The sequence below is a fragment of the Eutrigla gurnardus genome, assembly GCF_963514095.1.
Source record: "Eutrigla gurnardus genome assembly, chromosome: 23".
Lineage (NCBI taxonomy): Eukaryota > Metazoa > Chordata > Actinopteri > Perciformes > Triglidae > Eutrigla > Eutrigla gurnardus.
In genome coordinates, this window is record NC_139934.1 from 11,465,941 (window position 1) to 11,488,128 (window position 22,188).

General features: G+C 42.3%; 1 protein-coding gene across 2 annotated transcripts in view; it reads right to left on the bottom strand.

Moving 5' to 3' along the window:
• Positions 1 to 6,936: 6,936 nt before the first annotated feature.
• stim2b (stromal interaction molecule 2b) overlaps positions 6,937 to 22,188 on the bottom strand; it is a 32,472-nt gene continuing 17,220 nt past the window's right edge. The window contains exons 3-12 of one of the 2 annotated variants that reach the window (XM_084002798.1): positions 15,190 to 15,301; positions 14,130 to 14,241; positions 13,124 to 13,239; positions 12,821 to 12,998; positions 12,159 to 12,336; positions 11,641 to 11,802; positions 10,516 to 10,616; positions 9,685 to 9,923; positions 9,413 to 9,602; positions 6,937 to 8,852 (exon numbers count right to left, since the gene is read on the bottom strand). In XM_084002798.1, the coding sequence (XP_083858924.1) occupies positions 8,237 to 8,852; positions 9,413 to 9,602; positions 9,685 to 9,923; positions 10,516 to 10,616; positions 11,641 to 11,802; positions 12,159 to 12,336; positions 12,821 to 12,998; positions 13,124 to 13,239; positions 14,130 to 14,241; positions 15,190 to 15,301 (2,004 nt within the window). In that variant the 3' untranslated portion in view covers positions 6,937 to 8,236. Of the gene's footprint in view, positions 8,853 to 9,358; positions 9,603 to 9,684; positions 9,924 to 10,515; positions 10,617 to 11,640; positions 11,803 to 12,158; positions 12,337 to 12,820; positions 12,999 to 13,123; positions 13,240 to 14,129; positions 14,242 to 15,189; positions 15,302 to 22,188 lie in introns of both variants that reach the window. The other variant, XM_084002797.1, reaches the window with a different exon arrangement.

Here is a 22,188-nt window from a genome sequence, read left to right on the forward strand (position 1 = left end):
AATCCTGGCTGGAAGTCCTTTGCTGCATGTCGCATCCCACTCTCTCTCCTATGTTTCCTCTCTGTCCACTGCTAAATGGAAAGGTGTCTATGCCAGAAGAATGTCCTTAAAAATTATAGCCTTAGTTATTTTTTTAGAAAAAAAGTCATACTATAGCAGGTCGAAAATTCACGAAAAGGTCAGTCAAAATAAATTCATAAAATATTATTAAAAAATATTAAAAAGACATAAAAATCGCTCCTATCGCCTGTCGCACCAAGTCTGAGTCTAGTGAGTCCAAAAGAGGCATAAAAAGCCATGGTCAAATTTTTACCCCCCAAAAAAAAGTCATACTATAGCATGTCGAAAAAAAAGTGAAAAATCGACAAAATTCATAAAATCTTGTAAAAATGATTGTAAAGGTCATAACACATGCATGGTAATGCATGTCAATCAAAATCTGAGTGAACTGAGTCGAAAACGGCCATTTTAAAGCCACAGCGTGCAGGTGGTCTAGTGGTTAGACTGCATGCCATGCAACCATGTATATATGCAGCACACCCTGGTTCGAATCCTGGCTGGAAGTCCTTTGCTGCATGTCACATCCCCCTCTCTCTCCTATGTTTCCTCTCTATCCACTGCGAAATAGAAAGGTGTCTATGCCAGAAGAATGTACTTAAAAATAATAGCCTTAGTTATTTTTTTAGGAAAAAAGTCATACTATAGCAGGTCGAAAATTCACTAAAAGGTCAGTCAAAATAAATTCATAAAATATTATTAAAAAATATTAACAAGCCATAAAAATCGCTCCTATCGCCTGTCGCACCAAGTCTGAGTCTAGTGAGTCCAAAAGAGGCATAAAAAGCCATGGTCAAATTTCCCCCCCCCCAAAAAAAAAGTCATACTATAGCATGTCGAAAATTCACGAAAAGCTCAGTCAAAATAAATTCATAAAATATTATTAAAAAATATTAAAAAGCCATAAAAATCGCTCCTATCGCCTGTCGCACCAAGTCTGAGTCTAGTGAGTCCAAAAGAGGCATAAAAAGCCATGGTCAAATTTCCCCCCCCCAAAAAAAAGTCATACTATAGCATCTCGAAAAAAAAGTGAAAAATCGACAAAATTCATATAATCTTGTAAAAATGATTGTAAAGGTCATAACACATGCTTGGTAATGCGTGTCAATCAAAGTCTGAGTGAACTGAGTCGAAAGCGGCCATTTAAAAGCCACAGCGTGCAGATGGTCAAGTGGTTAGACAGCATGCCATGCAACCATGTATATATGCAGCACACCCTGGTTCGAATCCTGGCTGGAAGTCCTTTGCTGCATATCACATCCCATCTCTCTCCTATGTTTCCTCTCTGTCCACTGCTAAATGGAAAGGTGTCTATGCCAGAAGAATGTCCTTAAAAATAATAGCCTTAGTTATTTTTTTAGAAAAAAAGTCATACTATAGCATGTCGGAAATTCACGAAAAGGTCAGTCAAAATAAATTCATAAAATATTATTAAAAAATATTAAAAAGCCATAAAAATCGCTCCTATCGCCTGTCGCACCAAGTCTGAGTCTAGTGATTCCAAAAGAGGCATAAAAAGCCATGGTCAAATTTTTACCCAAAATAAAAAAGTCATACTATAGCATTTCGAAAAAAAAGTGAAAAATCGACAAAATTCATAAAATCTTGTAAAAATGATTGTAAAGGTCATAACACATGCTTGGTAATGCGTGTCAATCAAAGTCTGAGTGAACTGAGTCGAAAACGGCCATTTAAAAGCCACAGCGTGCAGCTGGTCTAGTGGTTAGACTGCATGCCATGCAACCATGTATATATGCAGCACACCCTGGTTCGAATCCTGGCTGGAAGTCCTTTGCTGCATGTCACATCCCCCTCTCTCTCCTATGTTTCCTCTCTGTCCACTGCGAAATAGAAAGGTGTCTATGCCAGAAGAATGTACTTAAAAATAATAGCCTTAGTTATTTTTTTAGGAAAAAAGTCATACTATAGCAGGTCGGAAATTCACTAAAAGGTCAGTCAAAATAAATTCATAAAATATTATTAAAAAATATTAAAAAGCCATAAAAATCGCTCCTATCGCCTGTCGCACCAAGTCTGAGTCTAGTGAGTCCAAAAGAGGCATAAAAAGCCATTGTCAAATTTTTACCCAAAAAAAAAAGTCATACTATAGCATGTCGAAAAAAAAGTGAAAAATCGACAAAATTCATAAAATCTTGTAAAAATGATTGTAAAGGTCATAACACATGCTTGGTAATGCGTGTCAATCAAAGTCTGAGTGAACTGAGTCGAAAACGGCCATTTAAAAGCCACAGCGTGCAGGTGGTCTAGTGGTTAGACCGCATGCCATGCAACCATGTATGCAGCACACCCTGGTTTGAATCCTGGCTGGAAGTCCTTTGCTGCATGTCGCATCCCACTCTCTCTCCTATGTTTCCTCTCTGTCCACTGCTAAATGGAAAGGTGTCTATGCCAGAAGAATGTCCTTAAAAATTATAGCCTTAGTTATTTTTTTAGAAAAAAAGTCATACTATAGCAGGTCGAAAATTCACGAAAAGGTCAGTCAAAATAAATTCATAAAATATTATTAAAAAATATTAAAAAGACATAAAAATCGCTCCTATCGCCTGTCGCACCAAGTCTGAGTCTAGTGAGTCCAAAAGAGGCATAAAAAGCCATGGTCAAATTTTTACCCCCCAAAAAAAAGTCATACTATAGCATGTCGAAAAAAAAGTGAAAAATCGACAAAATTCATAAAATCTTGTAAAAATGATTGTAAAGGTCATAACACATGCATGGTAATGCATGTCAATCAAAATCTGAGTGAACTGAGTCGAAAACGGCCATTTTAAAGCCACAGCGTGCAGGTGGTCTAGTGGTTAGACTGCATGCCATGCAACCATGTATATATGCAGCACACCCTGGTTCGAATCCTGGCTGGAAGTCCTTTGCTGCATGTCACATCCCCCTCTCTCTCCTATGTTTCCTCTCTGTCCACTGCGAAATAGAAAGGTGTCTATGCCAGAAGAATGTACTTAAAAATAATAGCCTTAGTTATTTTTTTAGGAAAAAAGTCATACTATAGCAGGTCGAAAATTCACTAAAAGGTCAGTCAAAATAAATTCATAAAATATTATTAAAAAATATTAACAAGCCATAAAAATCGCTCCTATCGCCTGTCGCACCAAGTCTGAGTCTAGTGAGTCCAAAAGAGGCATAAAAAGCCATGGTCAAATTTCCCCCCCCCAAAAAAAAAGTCATACTATAGCATGTCGAAAATTCACGAAAAGCTCAGTCAAAATAAATTCATAAAATATTATTAAAAAATATTAAAAAGCCATAAAAATCGCTCCTATCGCCTGTCGCACCAAGTCTGAGTCTAGTGAGTCCAAAAGAGGCATAAAAAGCCATGGTCAAATTTCCCCCCCCCAAAAAAAAGTCATACTATAGCATGTCGAAAAAAAAGTGAAAAATCGACAAAATTCATATAATCTTGTAAAAATGATTGTAAAGGTCATAACACATGCTTGGTAATGCGTGTCAATCAAAGTCTGAGTGAACTGAGTCGAAAACGGCCATTTAAAAGCCACAGCGTGCAGATGGTCAAGTGGTTAGACAGCATGCCATGCAACCATGTATATATGCAGCACACCCTGGTTCGAATCCTGGCTGGAAGTCCTTTGCTGCATATCACATCCCATCTCTCTCCTATGTTTCCTCTCTGTCCACTGCTAAATGGAAAGGTGTCTATGCCAGAAGAATGTCCTTAAAAATAATAGCCTTAGTTATTTTTTTAGAAAAAAAGTCATACTATAGCATGTCGGAAATTCACGAAAAGGTCAGTCAAAATAAATTCATAAAATATTATTAAAAAATATTAAAAAGCCATAAAAATCGCTCCTATCGCCTGTCGCACCAAGTCTGAGTCTAGTGATTCCAAAAGAGGCATAAAAAGCCATGGTCAAATTTTTACCCAAAATAAAAAAGTCATACTATAGCATGTCGAAAAAAAAGTGAAAAATCGACAAAATTCATAAAATCTTGTAAAAATGATTGTAAAGGTCATAACACATGCTTGGTAATGCGTGTCAATCAAAGTCTGAGTGAACTGAGTCGAAAATTGCCATTTAAAAGCCACAGCGTGCAGGTGGTCTAGTGGTTAGACTGCATGCCATGCAACCATGTATATATGCAGCACACCCTGGTTCGAATCCTGGCTGGAAGTCCTTTGCTGCATGTCACATCCCCCTCTCTCTCCTATGTTTCCTCGCTGTCCACTGCTAAATGGAAAGGTGTCTATGCCAGAAGAATGTACTTAAAAATAATAGCCTTAGTTATTTTTTTAGAAAAAAAGTCATACTATAGCATGTCGAAAATTCACGAAAAGGTCAGTCAAAATAAATTCATAAAATATTATTAAAAAATATTAAAAAGCCATAAAAATCGCTCCTATCGCCTGTCGCACCAAGTCTGAGTCTAGTGAGTCCAAAAGAGGCATAAAAAGCCATGGTCAAATTTTTACCCAAAAAAAAAAGTCATACTATAGCATGTCGAAAAAAAAGTGAAAAATCGACAAAATTCATAAAATCTTGTAAAAATGATTGTAAAGGTCATAACACATGCTTGGTAATGCGTGTCAATCAAAGTCTGAGTGAATTGAGTCGAAAACGGCCATTTAAAAGCCACAGCCTGCAGGTGGTCTAGTGGTTAGACAGCATGCCATGCAACCATGTATATATGCAGCACACCCTGGTTTGAATCCTGGCTGGAAGTCCTTTGCTGCATGTCACATCCCCCTCTCTCTCCTATGTTTCCTCTCTGTCCACTGCTAAATGGAAAGGTGTCTACGCCAGAAGAATGTCCTTAAAAATAATAGCCTTAGTTATTTTTTTAGAAAAAAAGTCATACTATAGCATGTCGAAAATTCACGAAAAGGTCAGTCAAAATAAATTCATAAAATATTATTAAAAAATATTAAAAAGCCATAAAAATCGCTCCTATCGCCTGTCGCACCAAGTCTGAGTCTAGTGAGTCCAAAAGAGGCATAAAAAGCCATGGTCAAATAAAAAAAAAAAAAAAAAAAGTCATACTATAGCATGTCGAAAATTCACGAAAAGGTCAGTCAAAATAAATTCATAAAATATTATTGAAAAATATTAAAAAGCCATAAAAATCACGGCCCTGCGATAGACTGGCGTCCTGTCCAGGGTGTACCCTGCCTTCGCCCAATGACAGCTGGGATTGGCTCCAGCCCCCCCGTGACCCTTAATACAGGATAAGCGGTAGAAAATGGATGGATGGATGGATAAAAATCACTGGTATCCCCTGTCGCACCAAGTCTGAGTGTAGTGAGTCCAAAACAGGCATAAAAAGCCATGGTCAAATGTTTCCAAAAAAAAAAAAGTCATACTATAGCATGTCGAAAATTCACGAAAAAGTCAGTCAAAATAAATGGATTTAACTATGGGTTAGAACAGCTAAAAAAATATGCTGCAGGACATCCTTTTTTTTGGCATGTTGCATTTGACATACTACGTATTGGGACATAGTAAATGTAGTTTCATAGTTATGACACTGCCAGTGAACAGAGACTGCACTACTGTACTGTACTATATAAAACCAAATAGCTGAAATTACGCGGTCAAGCAATTACATTTGTAACACCTCATATCAAAACCATGTATACAGTTTTTAAGGGATAGCACACAACAAAGCTGTAGATTTAACGATTGTAATAGATACACAGGCGAAGAATCTCATCATAATATATGCTATACATGGGTGAGCATTGTTATATTTTCATTATTTAGCATTTAGTTCCTAATTTGATACTTGTTGCTAGGGAAAGTGTTTGAATGTATACTACCTACTTCTCAAAGAAATTGAGGGGTTGGAGATCCGTGATATGGATATGATGCTGTATTATTTATGCTTATAGGAAGTACATTTTTTTCTGCTGCCGAGTAGGGAAACAAGATATTAGATGTCTATGATAGCTCCTCCTATAAATCTGAGCAGTAAACACAGACTATATACTATAAAAACAGATTTCACTGGCAAAGGAGTGGTTGATATGGTTGCTTTTTCCTGGTGTGCTGCTGACACCATGTGGCCATTGCAGTAACTGCACCCGGGAGGCAGGGCCCAATAAGGTGGGCCGGTGTGAAAGGCTGCGATTTGTTGCTGTGTACAGTAGTGCCTAAACAACACATTCATCACTGGCAGACGTCCCAGCTCCCCCTCCTAGTGTGCCGAATTGATGAACCATCAGCTCAAGTTTCATCACGTTCACTTTCTATTGATAAAGCAATCATGCATGCTTTGCTTCTGTGCATCACGGTTCCCCCACTCTCATGACAAATGGGGGTGTCAGAATGATATTTTTTTTTTCCACCACACTTTTGCGCTTTCCTGTGACGTCAGCCCCGAAAGGAGGGTCGGGATGATGTCTAGTTGGAAACGAGTCGCAGCTCAAGTTAAGAGGTTCTGGGAAAAAATCAATTTTTTTTTTTAAAACAAATACACAACAATCGAAGCAATCAGCAAACATGACCCTGAAACATCTCGGGTGCCTCCTTTTTTTTCTTTTTTATTATTAATTCTTCTACAGTATACAAATATTCACACACAAAATGTTCTCAAAAAACCCTAATGTCTCGTAAACATTCATATAGCCTCGTCTCGCAGTTCTGTCTTCCATTTCCTTCATCGTGTGCTGTATTTCCACAGCCTATCACCTCATACACGGTATCCACCCCCCCCCCCCTCCCCCTCCCCCTCCCCTTGTCATGTTAAACCGCAGCGGTGACGACCAGGTCTAGGATGAAGGGAAGAAGGCAGAAATCACAGTGTGAAGCAGGAGCTCTTGACATCAGTGTGCTCGGCGCGGGCCCAGATGTGAGGTACAGGAACGGGACCGTATTGCATGGGTCGGCTTCGAGCTTAGTGTGTGTGTGTTTGTGTTTGTGTGCGTGTGTGTGTGTGTGTGTGTGGTGGGTGGGGGTGTATCAATCAGATCTGGATCAAATCGTTCCTTTGAACACATAATAATTATTGTTTGTCTCTTTTTAGAAAATGGAAACGAAGATGGAAGATGCCACATCGTCACGTTACAGACTTCCTGGCACTCCTGTATCCTTAAATGTGGTAAGAATATCGCACTCCAACAAACAATTTGACCAAAACCTGGAAGTGACACCAAATTTGTACAAGGGGACAAGGTATTTAAGACAAAGGATGTTATGTCAGTATGGCTACAGGACACTTAATCAAGTAAAAAGGGTAGATTATAGGGGAAATCACTGGTGTGGGTTAAATCTGCATATTCTATAAACTTTCCTCAGTTAAGATCAGTTCATACAGTATGAACCCCCACCAATATAAATCTTTTTAAAAACATCTATAAGAACATAATCGTGTGAAAACAAAGTATATATATTTATATATATTGAGATATCCATAAGTAGTGGCATTGAAGATGCATCAGATATTTTTTTTGGCTCTGGCATTATGTGCTGCATCTCCACTGCTGCCACCCATGCATTTCTCTCATCTCTATATATCTTTATTCAATATGTACTCCGCAAGCAGCGGCTCTTTCCGAAATACATCAGGAAAGCAGTAGTGCAACAAACTTTTAGCAGGATTTTTCTCTTTTTTTTTCTCGTTTTTCTCTCCTCAAAGGAGATTCATCAAGTACATGGGGTTTAGGACTCAAACACTTTGTAAGATGCAATCCATCATCTGGATGGCGAGGAGTCGTTGGGACGCTTTAGGAAGAAACCGTCAGATTGTGGTTTTCCTGGCGATATGCATGTGATGCAGAAAGAATGATTGAAATACTTTCATTGGGACGATACACATTCACGGACTGCACCTTTAGACTCTTACACATTGTGACTTTTTTTTTGGTTCAAACAAAAAAATCAATTTGAAGACAGTGAACAGAGGTCATATTTCGTTTTTTGCTATCTGGATGACCACTATCATGACCTTTGACCTTTCGTTGACTCCTCGTGAGGCTATGAGTGGACTAAATTAAAAAGGCATTGTTGAAAAATAAGGCTACCAGTCTGAGGCGTTTAAAGGCACCCGGACTGAGCTACATTCCATCTTTGATAACAAAACGAAGAAAATGTGAGAGAAAATGAAATGTTTTAGCTTACAGTGATGTCCTTTTTTTTTTTTTTTAGTATTAGGGCTAAAACAACTCTTTAGATTTTTATCTCACTCTGCAAGTTTTTTATTTTTTCTTCTTAAACAAGCTCTTGATTTTAGAGGAGGAGCGCTTGATTTTCTCTCCATTGTCGCTGGAGTCCTGGGAGGAGGTGCTCAGGAGCTTGTGTTCCCTTCCCACGCTCCGGCCCTCCGAATCCAGGGAGGTGAGGGACGGGTAGCGGCCCACGTGGGGCAGCATGCTCGCGGGCAGCTGGCCGTAGCTGTAGGACTTCTCCAGGATGCCGTTGTACACGCCCTTGCCCGTCGGAGAGGTGACGTGCCCCTGCGAGAAGGTCATACTTTGGGACTCGGGTATGACGCGGGTGAGGTCGGGCGAGCCTCTGTGTGCAAACGGGCGGTGCTCCAGGGCCGGGGAGGGCGAGGTGGAGGGCGGGCCGGAGGGGGTGGTGGCCGGAGTGGGAGGCAGGAGAGGAGGCGTGGAGTCCCTGAGACTGCTGCTGCTGCTGCTGCTGTGGGTGGCGGAGGTGGACTCGGGGGTCTGGCTGAACAGCAGCAGCTCCTCGCGGGAGATCTTGCGGTACGGGGTCTCCGAGCCGGGTGTGCAGGGGTTGTGCAGCTGCTTGCGGCCCACGGAAGAGTTGAGTGAGTCTGTGTCGGAGCTGCCCTCCTGAGCCGGTTCCCTGAGAGAGGATTACAGACACGGTTACAACTCATGGAAATGAATAGTTTCATTCTGTCATAATATAATTTTTAAAATGTAGTAGAAGAATGTTTTTCCTATTATTGGATTATGCAATATTAATGGCTATGGTTTAATGCTTACATAAGTCAATTTGGGCATCAATTCCAAAGGGTTTCTTATTTCATAAAAATGCAAATCCAAAATTGTCTGAAAGTTTGGGAAGATTAAAAACCTTCCTGTTTTATATTGTTACTGACCACTATTTGTCATGCATTCAACACAAATACGACTTTTCTTGGGGTTTAATCTTAACTTTCATTAGTAAGGCAAACTGGGGACAAAGTGCAGGAATTAAAGTAGACAGAAGATACGATTTAACTCTCGTGCAGGTTGTAGTCGAGGTAATTAGTGCATCCTCCACCCACTAGATGGCAGCAGAGTAACAAATGGCAGAGCTTAAACTCCCCCCCAAGCATCAAGCATCAGTGTGAATGGATGAAACACCTGTGAGTCCAAACTGTAAAACCATTCCGCGGCGTTCCGGCCACCGCTACATACCCCCTCCTATCCGAGCTGAACATGATATGTTCGTCGTCTGCCTCGGGGCGATAGGAGAGGGACGAGCTGGCCATGGACAGCAGGTCGGGGTCCGGGGACATCAGCGAGGACTGCGGGGAGCTCAGCAGGCTCCGGCGGGAACGGCACAGGCTGCTGCTGCGGGTCAGCGAGGGCCGGATCAACGTGGCCGCTGGAGGAGGAGAGGAAACGGCGATGTTACAATTTATCTGACGACATTTCTCAGAAAAAAAATCCTCTGCTATCTTACTCACTTGTGAACTGTGGAATGATGGGAGGCGTGTCCTCGTCCAGGTCATCCACTCCTCCTGCGATGGGGTAGGGAGGCACCGAGACCCGCGGCATGACCACCCAGCTGTGGTCCGAGTAGAGGCTGGCCGTCAGGCTCGGCAGGCCCGAGTTGTTGACGACGGGGAAGTTGCAAAGCTTCTCGATCTGCTGCCAGCGGTGCAGCCGCTCCCTCAGGCACGCCGTTACCTCCGACAGGGCTTTCCTTAAAACACAAGTGAGTGAGGAGGGAGACAGTTTTGGCCGCTGCTAGTTATATCACGATATTGGACTCGTTTCAATCAAAGTGGTCACACAGAAGATTTGACTTTGTTCTGTCTTTTTATGTGATTTCTTTCCTTTTTGGCTTTTCAAACACAAAGGAAACATTATCTCAGGATTGTACAAGACCTCTTAATATATTAAAGAACTTGAAACAGCAGGCAGACTGATATTGTCCAATGCAGTCTGTTGTAAAGAATTTAAGCCCTGAACCAAACCAAGCCAATAATGATGTCACCAAAGTGTTCTACAGTAATTCAATCACAGCACGAGCCAGCCGGCTGATATAAAACATGCCTGTTTCTGAGGAATCTAACATGGCAAGTATTGATAGAATGATTCCTAGTTTAGCCAGCAGAGAGAAAATAAAATATGAAGGTGAAGAGATTAAAATGTAATTAATTTAAAAAAATCAAATAAGAAGGCAACTCAAATCAGGATTTGATAAATGTTTTTAGAAGAGTACTTGCAACAAGACCATGTAATTAAATATATTCTATGGTGCACACACTGATGTGTTTGCATGAGTTTCTTACTTTGCTTCCAGTATCTTGTGGTCCACCTCATCCAGTGATGAACTGTGGGCGACATGAAGGGTTCCAAACACAGAACTTCTTTTCTTCTTTATTTTTTCTGCCTGAGATTCAAAAAAACACACACACAGCATTTCAAGTATTATTAGGACTGCAATTCACACCATTTCTATCCAGAAGTTGGATTAAATTAAATTATTTTAAGGGTTAACTAGAATGTCTGGAAAAGCCTGCACGGCCAAGAAAACCCAGACTGAGACTCTCGGGGTTGTTAGCGACCCTTCAACAGATCCAGGTCATGAGGGACTCTCTAAACCCAAAGAAAATGGAACTCATTAATCAAAAAAAAAGTCATCTATGTTTTGAGTCCACCCCAACTTGAAGGCTTGATGTGAATTTACAAGTTAATCAAGTTTGGCCAGAAACAACAAAAACTTAATTTGCCCGCATTAATAAGAAACCACGGAACGTTAATAATATAAATTCTACCGACGTACTATGGAGAAATTAGTGCCAGAATAAAACATAGTTATATTCATCATGCATATATTCAACTGATTAATTAAAAATCTTACTTAATAATGAATCAGACGGCAGGAAATGTGAAACACCCAAAACTAATTTAAATCTCTCTGATTCGACACATTTCTCCTCGACAGCTGACCAGACAAAATATTACAGTAGTGACATTTTACACTATACTACTAGTACTACTACTACTCCAACTAGAGGCCAGCGATAGTAGTAGCAGCAATGAACATGACTTACTGCTCTTTTTACCACGTGGGGACAAAAGAGGCAGAACTCAGATATACTTTAGTTTGTGAGAATATAATAAAAAAAAAAAATTAAATTGGGGTTTTTTTGGCAGTTTTTTTTTAATTTGGACGTCTCCTGCCAGTCAACACCCAGGGCATAACGTCGCCTACAGCACCACTGAATATGTGACTCAGCCAGTCCAACCTTAGGTACACAATTTTAACATGATTTAAATAAAAATGTCCACAGTCCCTGAATTAAAATGCAAATATATGCAATCCAAATCCTGTAAAATGTCTATTCGCCTTTTCATTTCCACAACATGCTGACTATCGTGTGATAAATCTTTAGTTGAATAAATGAAGTCACCTCGTCTTTGGCCACAGACAGCTGGAACTCGGCGCTCTGCTTCTTGATGTTGTAGTATTGGACCTCCACCTCGTGCGTGAGCTGGAGCCACTTCTGGAGCGCTTCGGGCACCGAGCGCTCGGACATCATCTCCTTCTCCGCCCGCTTCAGGGCCTTTCGTACCTACGCGGTACGGACGTCACACATCCGGGGTTAAAACCACTCTTGAATGTTTTAAGACTCATTGATCAACTGCGGTAAGTGAGGGTGAATTTTAAATTGCCTTTACCGGATAAAAATGAGCTTTTCTGTGACTCATTAGAGAGGAACTCTTAGATAGAGTGGTGATGTATTTTTTATGTAATAGGAAATAGGGAAATCTAACACTTATGCAAAAAGAGGTATTTAACAAGAAGATCATGAAATGAATCTTCCCATTCAAGGTGTTTTATCATTGAATGCATTTCAACCTTTGAATAATAATGAATCCGTTTTTCCGAGAGGCATTCAGGGGCAATGGGACGTCTGGGAAGCCCTACCTGTACTAGCTCCTCCTCGGCGTATTTGAGCCGGCTGAGCTCACATTCAGCGCCTTCTCGCAGCTCCCGAAGCCTGTGAGCCTCCGTTTTGGCCCCGTTGATCTCATCCCTCATCTTCTGCTCCAGGTTCTGCTTCTCCACGGCCACCGTGCGGTTCTCCTCCTGCGCCTTTTCCAGCCTGGAAGCAGAGAGAAAATGTAGATTATGTCACGCATCCTGTACAGCGGGGCTGCACGGTGGTGTAGTGGGTAGCACTCTCGCCTCACAGCAAGAGGGTCCTGGGTTCGATTCCCGGGTCGGCCCGGGTTCCTTCTGTGTGGAGTTTGCATGTTCTCCCCGTGTAAGCGTGGGTTCTCTCCGGGTTCTCCGGCTTCCTCCCACAGTCCAAAGACATGCAGGATGGGGATAGGTTAATTGGTGACTCTAAATTGCCCGTAGGTGTGAATGTGAGTGTGAATGGTTGTTTGTCTCTACATGTTGGCCCTGTGATAGACTGGCGTCCTGTCCAGGGTGTACCCTGCCTTCGCCCAATGACAGCTGGGATCGGCTCCAGCCCCCCCGTGACCCTAAATACAGGATAAGCGGTAGAAAATGGATGGATGGATGGATCCTGTACAGCCCTCATTAAACGCGTGTACATGTGATTCATCTCCTTCTCTCACCGGCTCTGCAGGTCTAAGAGGCTTTGCTCCGCATTTTGCAGGCTCTCCAGATCCCTCATCATCTGAGAGATGTGCACCTTGCTGGATTTGTTCTGCACGTAGGCAAACCAGCAGCCTCCGACACCAATCACTATGGAAACCATCAGCACAAAGTCTTTCATCCAATTATGCTGTGGCCCTGCGGAGGGAGAGAGGAACAGGAGATGGGTGGTTTAAGCAAATACTGTCTTTTGATTCAATTGTTCTGATTGCAAACATATTCATAATATAGTTTACATGTTTTTAAAATGCTTGCATACTTACGGAGGGGAGGGCCAAAGAGCACTGCATCCAGCGCCTTTAGGTTCAGTTTTTGTTTATGCCGCTGGTCTAATATCTTCAGCTGCATCGACATAAATGACGGTTCATTTGCCGCCATTCTGAAATATGGAAAAACGTGTTGAATTTGGAATTGTGGTTAAAGCGAAGACACTTTTGGAAACAGGAGTGCATTCATCCAGGAAGAGGAGGTGTACGTGTGAGAAAATTTTATCTTGTCAGCTCGATAAAAAGATCACCGATGTCACGCGTCGTGAAAAATAAAGTCTTCACTGCCGTCACTCAAGTCGCCGTCTGAATTTCTAAGTCTGACCAATCCGCCACCATCTTAAAGGCTCAGACAACATGGCAGCCCGTGGAAACCGTATCCCCCCCTGCTGTGACATCACTTGATGAGTCAGCGGCCATCAGCCCAGTGGCGTAACATGAAACCCCCCCGATTAGCCCGCCGCCCACCGCTCCGTCTACTCGTGCCGTACATGCAGTTTTCGGCGAGTCACATTCCACAAGTTTCCCCCCCGACGTCTGCGTTCCTTCTGTGATTAGTTTGTTAACAACTTCATCTTGGCTGGGAATGTTGCACATCGTCTGTGTGATAAACTATGAGCGGGCAAGAACAAGACAACCACTCAATCATTCTGTTTAAAAAAAATTAATTAAAAAAAGCAGATTAAAGTGATGATGGCCTTGATTTTTGAAAAATAAATGTATACACGCAGTAAGAAACCCTTTTCTAACAACAATAGAGGAATGAAGACACCAAGGCCAACACTGCAATGCCTTTTATGACCAGCAGTGGGCAGCATTAAACAGACTAATGAACACTAAAGGTGCCTTTTAAACATCTTAATTAGGGGCAAAGAAAAAATATGAAGCACATGTCACATCGGCAATAAACAACAAACGATTTGTCATCCAGGAAAACAGCGATGAAGTGGACAGCTGCCGTCAGCGATGAAGTGAAATGTTTCGTGAGGCGAGCGATACGAACCGAGGTAAAGTGTTTCCTGTGACCCGGAAGTCCCGGAAGTTCGTCTCGTACTGTGGCAGCTCCACCGACTCCTTCAGCCACTGGACCGAATCCTCCACCGTCCAGTTGTGGACTGAGTGAGAGATGAAGATCATTAACTTTATGTTTGTTCTTTTATTAAACATTAAGATTTAAACATCAGAGACATTTAAAGGGGAATCACTTTTGGTCTGAAAATAGAACACATGGACCACTAGTTTAACACATGATAAATTTGTTTTTTTTACATTTTTAATGTAAAATATTGGTCTGAAAAGTAACTAATGTAAATAAATAAATGTAGTGGAGTAGAAGTAAATAACATAAGAAGTATTTCCATGTCATCTCTGAGTATACATTTTGTATAGCCATTAGAATAAAACCTGCACATGAGTGTGAGCCATTAAAGGTGACAGAAACACGATGTTGTGATGACCTGTAGTGTTGTGTGTATGGAAGTAAATAAGAGAAATACATATTTTAACAGCCACTGAATACTTCACATTCAAATGCAAACACTTTGAAATATTCTACTTTGAAAATAATTTATCTGAATTTATTTGTTCTCAATTCACCCATTTGAAAGTAAAATATGACATTTCACAATTTGCAATTTCAAATGAAAAAGACAAAAATAAAACAAGATTCAGATCCCAAATTTGAAGTTTCAGAATTTTTCAAAAAATAGATTCAGATTGCTGAAATTTAACTGCTCTGAAGAAGTCTAGTGGATTGCCTATTGATTGCTATGACATTACATATTCAGTGGCATTTAAATTTAAAATCTTCTTTTACTTGCTTCCATATCTGTCTACCTGACTTTTGGTCGGTTTCAGGCTTCCAGTCAACAAACTAATGCTCATCATAATCAATGAGGCCTGTGTGTTTCCAGTCCTACGACGGTGGTTCACTCCTTACTGGGACAGATCGGTCTTGAATCACTCTGAAGGGGCTCGTTTCACAATAATGACCCACACTATCCCACTTATTACACAGCTACTCACTAAAGAGATCAATCATTCAAAACTAAATAGTGTTTTACCTTCGGAGGTCTTCCAGCCCTTCCACAGCTCCTCCACCGTGATGTGCTGGTCTTCACGGTGCAGGTTGCTGTGTTTGTTGGTTTGCTGCTGCTTCATGTCTTCTATTATAAACTAGGAAATATAAAGAAGAGACAGAATTTAGTTTTACTGGCGTTTTTCAGGAGATAAAACATAGATGTTGGTTGAACTAGCATTTAAAGATGGGATAACGAGTCCAGCACATCGTTGTCATCGGCAACCGCATTCAATTAACTCATGTTTCATTCACGTGTAAGAAAACACTTGACATTGTCCTAATGAACGTAAACAGGGAGCATGTTAGTGTTGGAGAATGTTGTCTGCCGAGGCTTAGACAGCAGCAGCCACACACCAGGTTCTTTTTCAGAATATTTGATTTCAACAAATAGAACCAAATGCTTTATAATAAATAAAACCCCAGTTTTAAAATGCTCTGGGGAGATACAGACGGCTGTGCTCCTCTGCGTATGTCCATGTGTGGTTTTGACAGCGAGCTGCAGAGCTGGATTTGCCTAAAAGTCCAGCTTTGGATCGCACACACACACACACACGTTCTTTTTATTCTCCTTGCTTCCTTTTAGGGACTTTGAAAAGAGAAAGAGACCCATGGCGGAGGCACTTATTCCACCTGTGTGTGTGTGTGTGTGTGTGTGTGTGTGTGTGTGTGTGTGTGTGTGTGTGTGTGTGTGTGTGTGTTTCCGGCTGTCCTCTTTTGGTAGTTAAGAACAAAACGCCCCTCCGTGCTTTGGATAACTAATTATGGTCTGATGTGTCTGTGTTGCAAAGTTAGCTGTTTCAGACGGGAAATGATAATAACTAGTCAAAAACACACTTAAGATGTAGATTCGACTACTTAAGGAGAACCACCAATGTTATATTTAGAATAAATGACAGCTGGAAGGTGCAGCCGAGGGTGTTTTTGACATTTCACGTCATTAGGAAAGCACAACAGTCGCAGATCAATGAGTTTTCACATCTGACTTCATAGATCAGCAGATTCCAGCACAGCTTGAAAAAAAAAAAAAAAAAAAAAAAAAAATCAAGTCATGTGCCAAAACTGACGTTATTAGCGATGCTCGACGGCACCAAACGCTTTTGAAATAATCCTAAAAGCATTTTGGACAGCTGCATTTATCATGACAGACACATACATCCACTCATTTTCAAAAAAATCCACCAGCACTCACACATCTGTAGTCTGGAGTTTGACACTGAATACATGATGGCAGGAAAGATCTTTCTAGCATGCGTTTTTCCTGTCAAAAAGAAAGAAAAATCTCTGTCTGTGATTCAAGAAATCGTTGGTAAATGTCCTCTTGCACGGCGTGTATTCTCATCACATGTCCTCCAGATGGGAAGGGATGATACCGAAATTGTTGCATCAAAGCGATGACTGGACGTTGTAAAAGGCGAAAACGGGACGTGTATAATTCCTGCCCGAACGCGTCCAAGATCTCTCCCTTCGTGGCATTTAGGTGCGTCAGCTGCTGATGTAAACTGCTTTTTAGTTCAACCGTCTCACACACAAAACCGTTGCGTGACGTCGGCTGTTGAACGCACTTTAAACCCGGCATGTGATCGATGACGCAGTTCACAACAAAAACCTTTTTGAATCCCGTCGTCTGAATGTTTCGTTGCGTGGGAGGAATTTGCCTTGACATTGAAAAACATCGGCCTGCAGGTCAGAGGAAGAATATATGTATTTTTGACTTGAAACAAACTATTAGTCAAACTCAATTAAAATCTGTGTCAAAGTGATGGTGATTCATCCAGAGGGTGGCAAACATGTGTTTGATGGGATTTAAATGTCATGGCCGTCCATCCACCCTGTCACAACATCTCCCTCAAAAACCACGTCAGTCCGCTGTTGGCACCGGAGGAAACGTCATGGCAACCCATCCAGCAGCCGTTCAGCTCGGAACAAAGTAGTGGACTGACTGATCTTTATTGAATTTAAAATAATCCTTTAGTAAGTCTTGTTGTATCTCGTTGTTCACCCACATCAAAAAGGTTTTTTCAGGGTTGCCATACGAGTCTGAAAACCTCTTTCACCACATTAGAAGTGGACTAAATAGCCTGAGGGGCCTGAAAGCGTTGCACAGGGTGGTTTTTCTCTCCTTCCCTTCAACTTCTTCTTACTCGATACAAATGCAAATGAGTTTTCTCACAGAAGTAAAGCCAGGAGCCGGCTACAGGAAGGCACGGTCTGCTGAGTCACGAGGGGGGGGGATACTGTCTGAATGTGTGCAATACTAGCCTAAACAAATGTCTCGAGAAGCCTTTAATGCTCACTGTACTTAATTTATGAGCTGGCAGAGATGCAAACTCCAAGGACATTTGGCAAGAACGGGACCGGCCTGATGGAGGAACATTTCTCTTTCACAGATTTTTAAACGTGTATCTTCATTTACACTCAAGTTTGATTTATGATTCTACAGTTTCTTCTGTGTTTCGACAGGCATGTTGGAGACGACGCTGAACAAAAAAAATCACTTAACCCATCCTTTCCTTTCCTTGCCAGTCGGTCACCCGACCTCTCCATCCTTCTTTAACCAAAAGTTTGTCTGGAGCTCGACTTTTTTAATGATAAAACAGCTGTATGTGAGTTTGTTAGGATTCCTAGTCACCAGTTTGCCTTGCTTTTTGGTAGTTTTAGCTTGAATCGCTTGAAGCCATTGCAAGGTATGTAAATAATGACAAGCGTTTGTCCCATACTGGTGACTCTCTTTACATCCAAGCAGGTCCCGGTTTCATCTACAGTCTCTGGACCAGACCTTCATGTCCCCCTCTAACAGGTGTGGTAACTATTACAGCCAGATGGCAGACAGGTGCGTCGGGAGCACACTTTTAGTAATTTGTAGTTCCCATGGCTCACTTTGACACACCTGTGCTGCACTTGGGGAAGAGGTGTGGTGCCTCAGAAAGAAGGCACTGACCTGACAAACCCATGATCCCCCGAGTCCTCCCGCCGTCACGTACTGACAGTTTATGGATCCTACAGGGTGGAACTTTACAGATTGCACTTGTTAAAGAAAGTTCACTGTGCCCCAAAACCTAAGTGTTTAATGTGAATGTAATTGCTGCCATCTCATTGTAAAACGTCTACTTGCGGGCAGACGGGCGGAGCAGCTTTGGTCAAAGACGGCTTTGTGAGGAGCTGCACTTATAAAAAAAAACAAAAAAACAGGTCTTTGTGTGGAAACCCGGCGGCCTCTGTGGTTAAGAGGTTTGATAGTGTGCTAACTGGGATAATTACAGTCATGGTGTGTAGCTGAGGGAAATGTCAAAGGAGAAGGAACTCCTGTGATACGGATAAAGTGGTTTAAGACTTTAAGCTGTTTTCTATGAGACACAGTTGTAAACATGACAATAGCAACACCTATTCTACACAGAGGCCCAGCACAGACGGGGTATGACACATGGTCACACACACACAGCAGCAAACAAAGACACGCTTGTTCCCATCAGATTCCAGATTGCGGGGAGCTGGCTGCGTTTGAGACTCTTCCCATGAGCCTCTGCTCCCTCCGACAGCCCACTGTGACTCAATTCACCCCCCCCCCCCCCCCCCCTGATATCTACTGCATCAGTCCGTCCGTCCACATCTGCTCATCTAACTTGCTGAAAGTCATTCCATCCATCGCAACATTAATCAAAACCCCCGTTAGGAGCGTGAAACGGCAGGAAGTCCGTTATGAGATTGATTATTTTTTATCAATCTGTCATAAACTCGGGACAAAAAAAAGAAAAGTGCACCGCACTCGGATGTGATTTATGAAACATGTGAACTACTCGGAGCACGGCTGATTTATCACGCATGACAAGCAGGCCGGCTCAATGAAGATCTTCCTCGTGCTCGTCCTGTGTTTCCAGCCCGTCTGTTGTTAGAGATGTTAAACTGCTCCTTTCAGGGACTTCTCTGTTAATTTGTCCAGGTATTGAGTAGAGGTGGTGGATGTGGTTTTATACTGCAGTGATGCACACTGTAACAAAGTAAGTTTGATTGAAAATCATGTGGAAACTGATTAAATAAGAATAACTGGTATTTCTACATATTTCTAGCTAATGCTAATATTATTATAAAACACTTCTGCTTTATTGATGTAATAGTTCCCACTGTGTAAACAGGTTAGCAAAATCTACAGTTGACAAATGAAGGTTACACCAAGACTCCAGGAAGTCACTGCATCTGAATCTAGTCTCCATGCCGAGCCAATCACGGTTCAGGCTCCATACTAGACATTAAAGTGGTTTCATTGCTCATTTTGGCAAGAGAGCAACATTTCCCCAAAAATTCCACAAATTGCTAGATATCTCTAGGTTCAACAACTCCGTTCAAAGCGGTGGGTCATAAATAAATCCCCTCCCCTAATTTAATGTTCCTCCTAGAACATTCCCAGACGGGTCAACAAACACCTTCGTTCTATAGATACAACCGAGACCAGGCTCCTCAGGTTCCTTCTCCTCGTCCTCCGGGACACAAGGAAGACACATACAGTACTCTCACACAGATGATGTACCATGCAAGCTGAATGTTTACACACACACACACACACACACACACACACACACACACACACACACACACACACGCACACGCACAGAAGGAGCAGCATCAAACCCCCCCGCTGTGACGTGGGTCGGGTTCTTGTGAATTTCAAAGCGATGCAACACGATCCAGCCGAGCGTCTCCTTGGCAGACGGGTAGCACGCAGGCCGGCGCAGCGAGAGGAGGACGTGCACCTGCCGTCCCCGGCGACCGCGCTCGGCAACAGACCCCCCACCCCCCCACCCACCACAAAAACCCCTGGCGACGCCCAGACTAAACCGAGTAATCAAAGGCAGGATTATGTTCAACAGGATTCGACTCCCAATATCTTCCACGGCAGTCGAGTCAAAAAAAACCAAAGTGCTTACTTTTGATTTTGAGTCTATAAATAGACGTTGTCTAGAGGTCCAAGGTTCTGGTTTGTTTTTAATTCACGCTGATGGCAGAAAGATTTGACAGGTTTGATCTGAGACCTTCACAGGTAGAAAAGTCACTTCCTGGGAGATTTCAGGGCGCCGATTATAAATACACATCACTGCTAATATCATGAGCCACGTACTATAAATCAAACCTTTTACTTTTCATACTAAAAACTGATTCTCGTTAAAAAATAGAGCAACATGTTCTGTCAATAGAAGCCTAAGGCCTGTTTTTGTTCGACATCCTGTCCGATAACACTTCCTTGTTTGCTCTCCTCGCCTCAGCGACGCGTGTCAATATGTTTAAGCGCACCTAAAGGGTGCCCTTTTTTCGCGTGGGTGGCCCGTTACAACTAACAGCAGCACCCAAATGGTGAAGCAGTCGATGAGGAGCTTCAAACGCTCGCAGGCTGCACAAAGAGGAGGGTGATGCCTCTGGTGTCGACGACTCGGCCACCAGCGAATGAACTGCGTGTTTACGTTTTATCTGTAAAACGCTGGTGGGTGTTAATACGTCCCGAGGATCATTTCCCTGTAGCTTAGCAACACCGATTGTTGGTAAGTGACAGGGGAATTTAAAAAAGTCTAATTTTATGCTCCAGTGCTACCAGGTAACTCACTGATAAAGCCACAAAAACAAACTACATGCACTGTGGCAAACTTCCAATTCAGGGTCTAAAGCACTGAACGTATGACGTGTAATCAGAAAGATACAAAGATATTTTCTTTTTCTGCTTAAGTATGTAAAGTTCATATTAATTTTCTTGATTATTCTATGACTTTTTTTTCAATTTCCAGGAGCATAACTTGAAAAAGTCCTTGGAAAACCAGCAAATATTGACATTTGAGAAGCTGGAGCAGGTGACTAACTTTTCACTTTTGCTTTAAAAATTGCTTAAACAGGGAAAAAAATTCCAAAATGGTTGCAGATTAATTTATGGTCTTTGTATCATTCTCAAAATCTCTTAACCCAATGTGTGCTGTCTAAGGATGCACAGATCCGACTATTTCAGTCTTGATACAGAGGACCAAGCCGATATCAGTGTTAAAGATCATCTATCTTGCATGAAATTCATAAATCATTTCTCTGCTGCCGAACATTGAGGTGTCATTGTGGCCATATATCTCCACTGACCTCGTGGCATCTTTACCACGAGCTTAAGAATCTCTGAAATGCACGTCATGAAAAACAAGATATCCCGACCGCGGCTATAAGCTTACAAACACCAGCATCCTCTCGCCTGAGTCATCCTCTCACATTTTTGTAATAAAAGGGTGTGACGGGGGGCAGATAAGGGAGGCAGAAAGTGCCAGCGAGGCCTTTTGGCTGAGGGTAAGGTTTCAACCGGGTGGGGTAAAGGACTGAGAGGGGGTTGGCGAGGTCTCGTGCCCCTGAAGACCAGATAGGGGCTCGGACCCCACACTCGTCACTCATAAAACTGTGTCATGCTTACACATCCTCGCTGCCAGGAAGACCCTGATGTTGTCATGACACCGACAGTAAATGCATTTAAAAAGGCTTGTTTTTTAGCCCCGCCTACAAACACACAGAGTCATTTTGGGGTCCTGTGTTGCTCAAGGACATTTCGGCATCCAAAAACAACTGCTGGAAAGGATCAGACGTGGCTTGTTGCCCTTATAAAGAAAAAGGGGGTAACGACAGGAGGAGGGGGGCCGATGTGTAACACCCTCCTATACATTTAGTATATATATGCACAGACGTGCATCGTCTTAATGTGGGCCGAGGGCCAGTTCTAACACCGCTACCTTCGGGGGTCTTTGGACATGACTCACCCGGCGCCCGACTCTTTACCGAGAGGCCACCGGGGGCTGTAGGGGTATAAGTGTTCTCACGCCGGCACTTCTCGGCCAGTAAAAAAGGACTCCTGCCAACACACACACACAGAATGTGACCAAGGTCCGGAGAGGTCGTCGATTACCAGGAGACGCAGGGGCCACGGCAGGTCAGAGGACTCTCAGGTGTCACTCTCAGAAACCTGTCCCATGTCTCT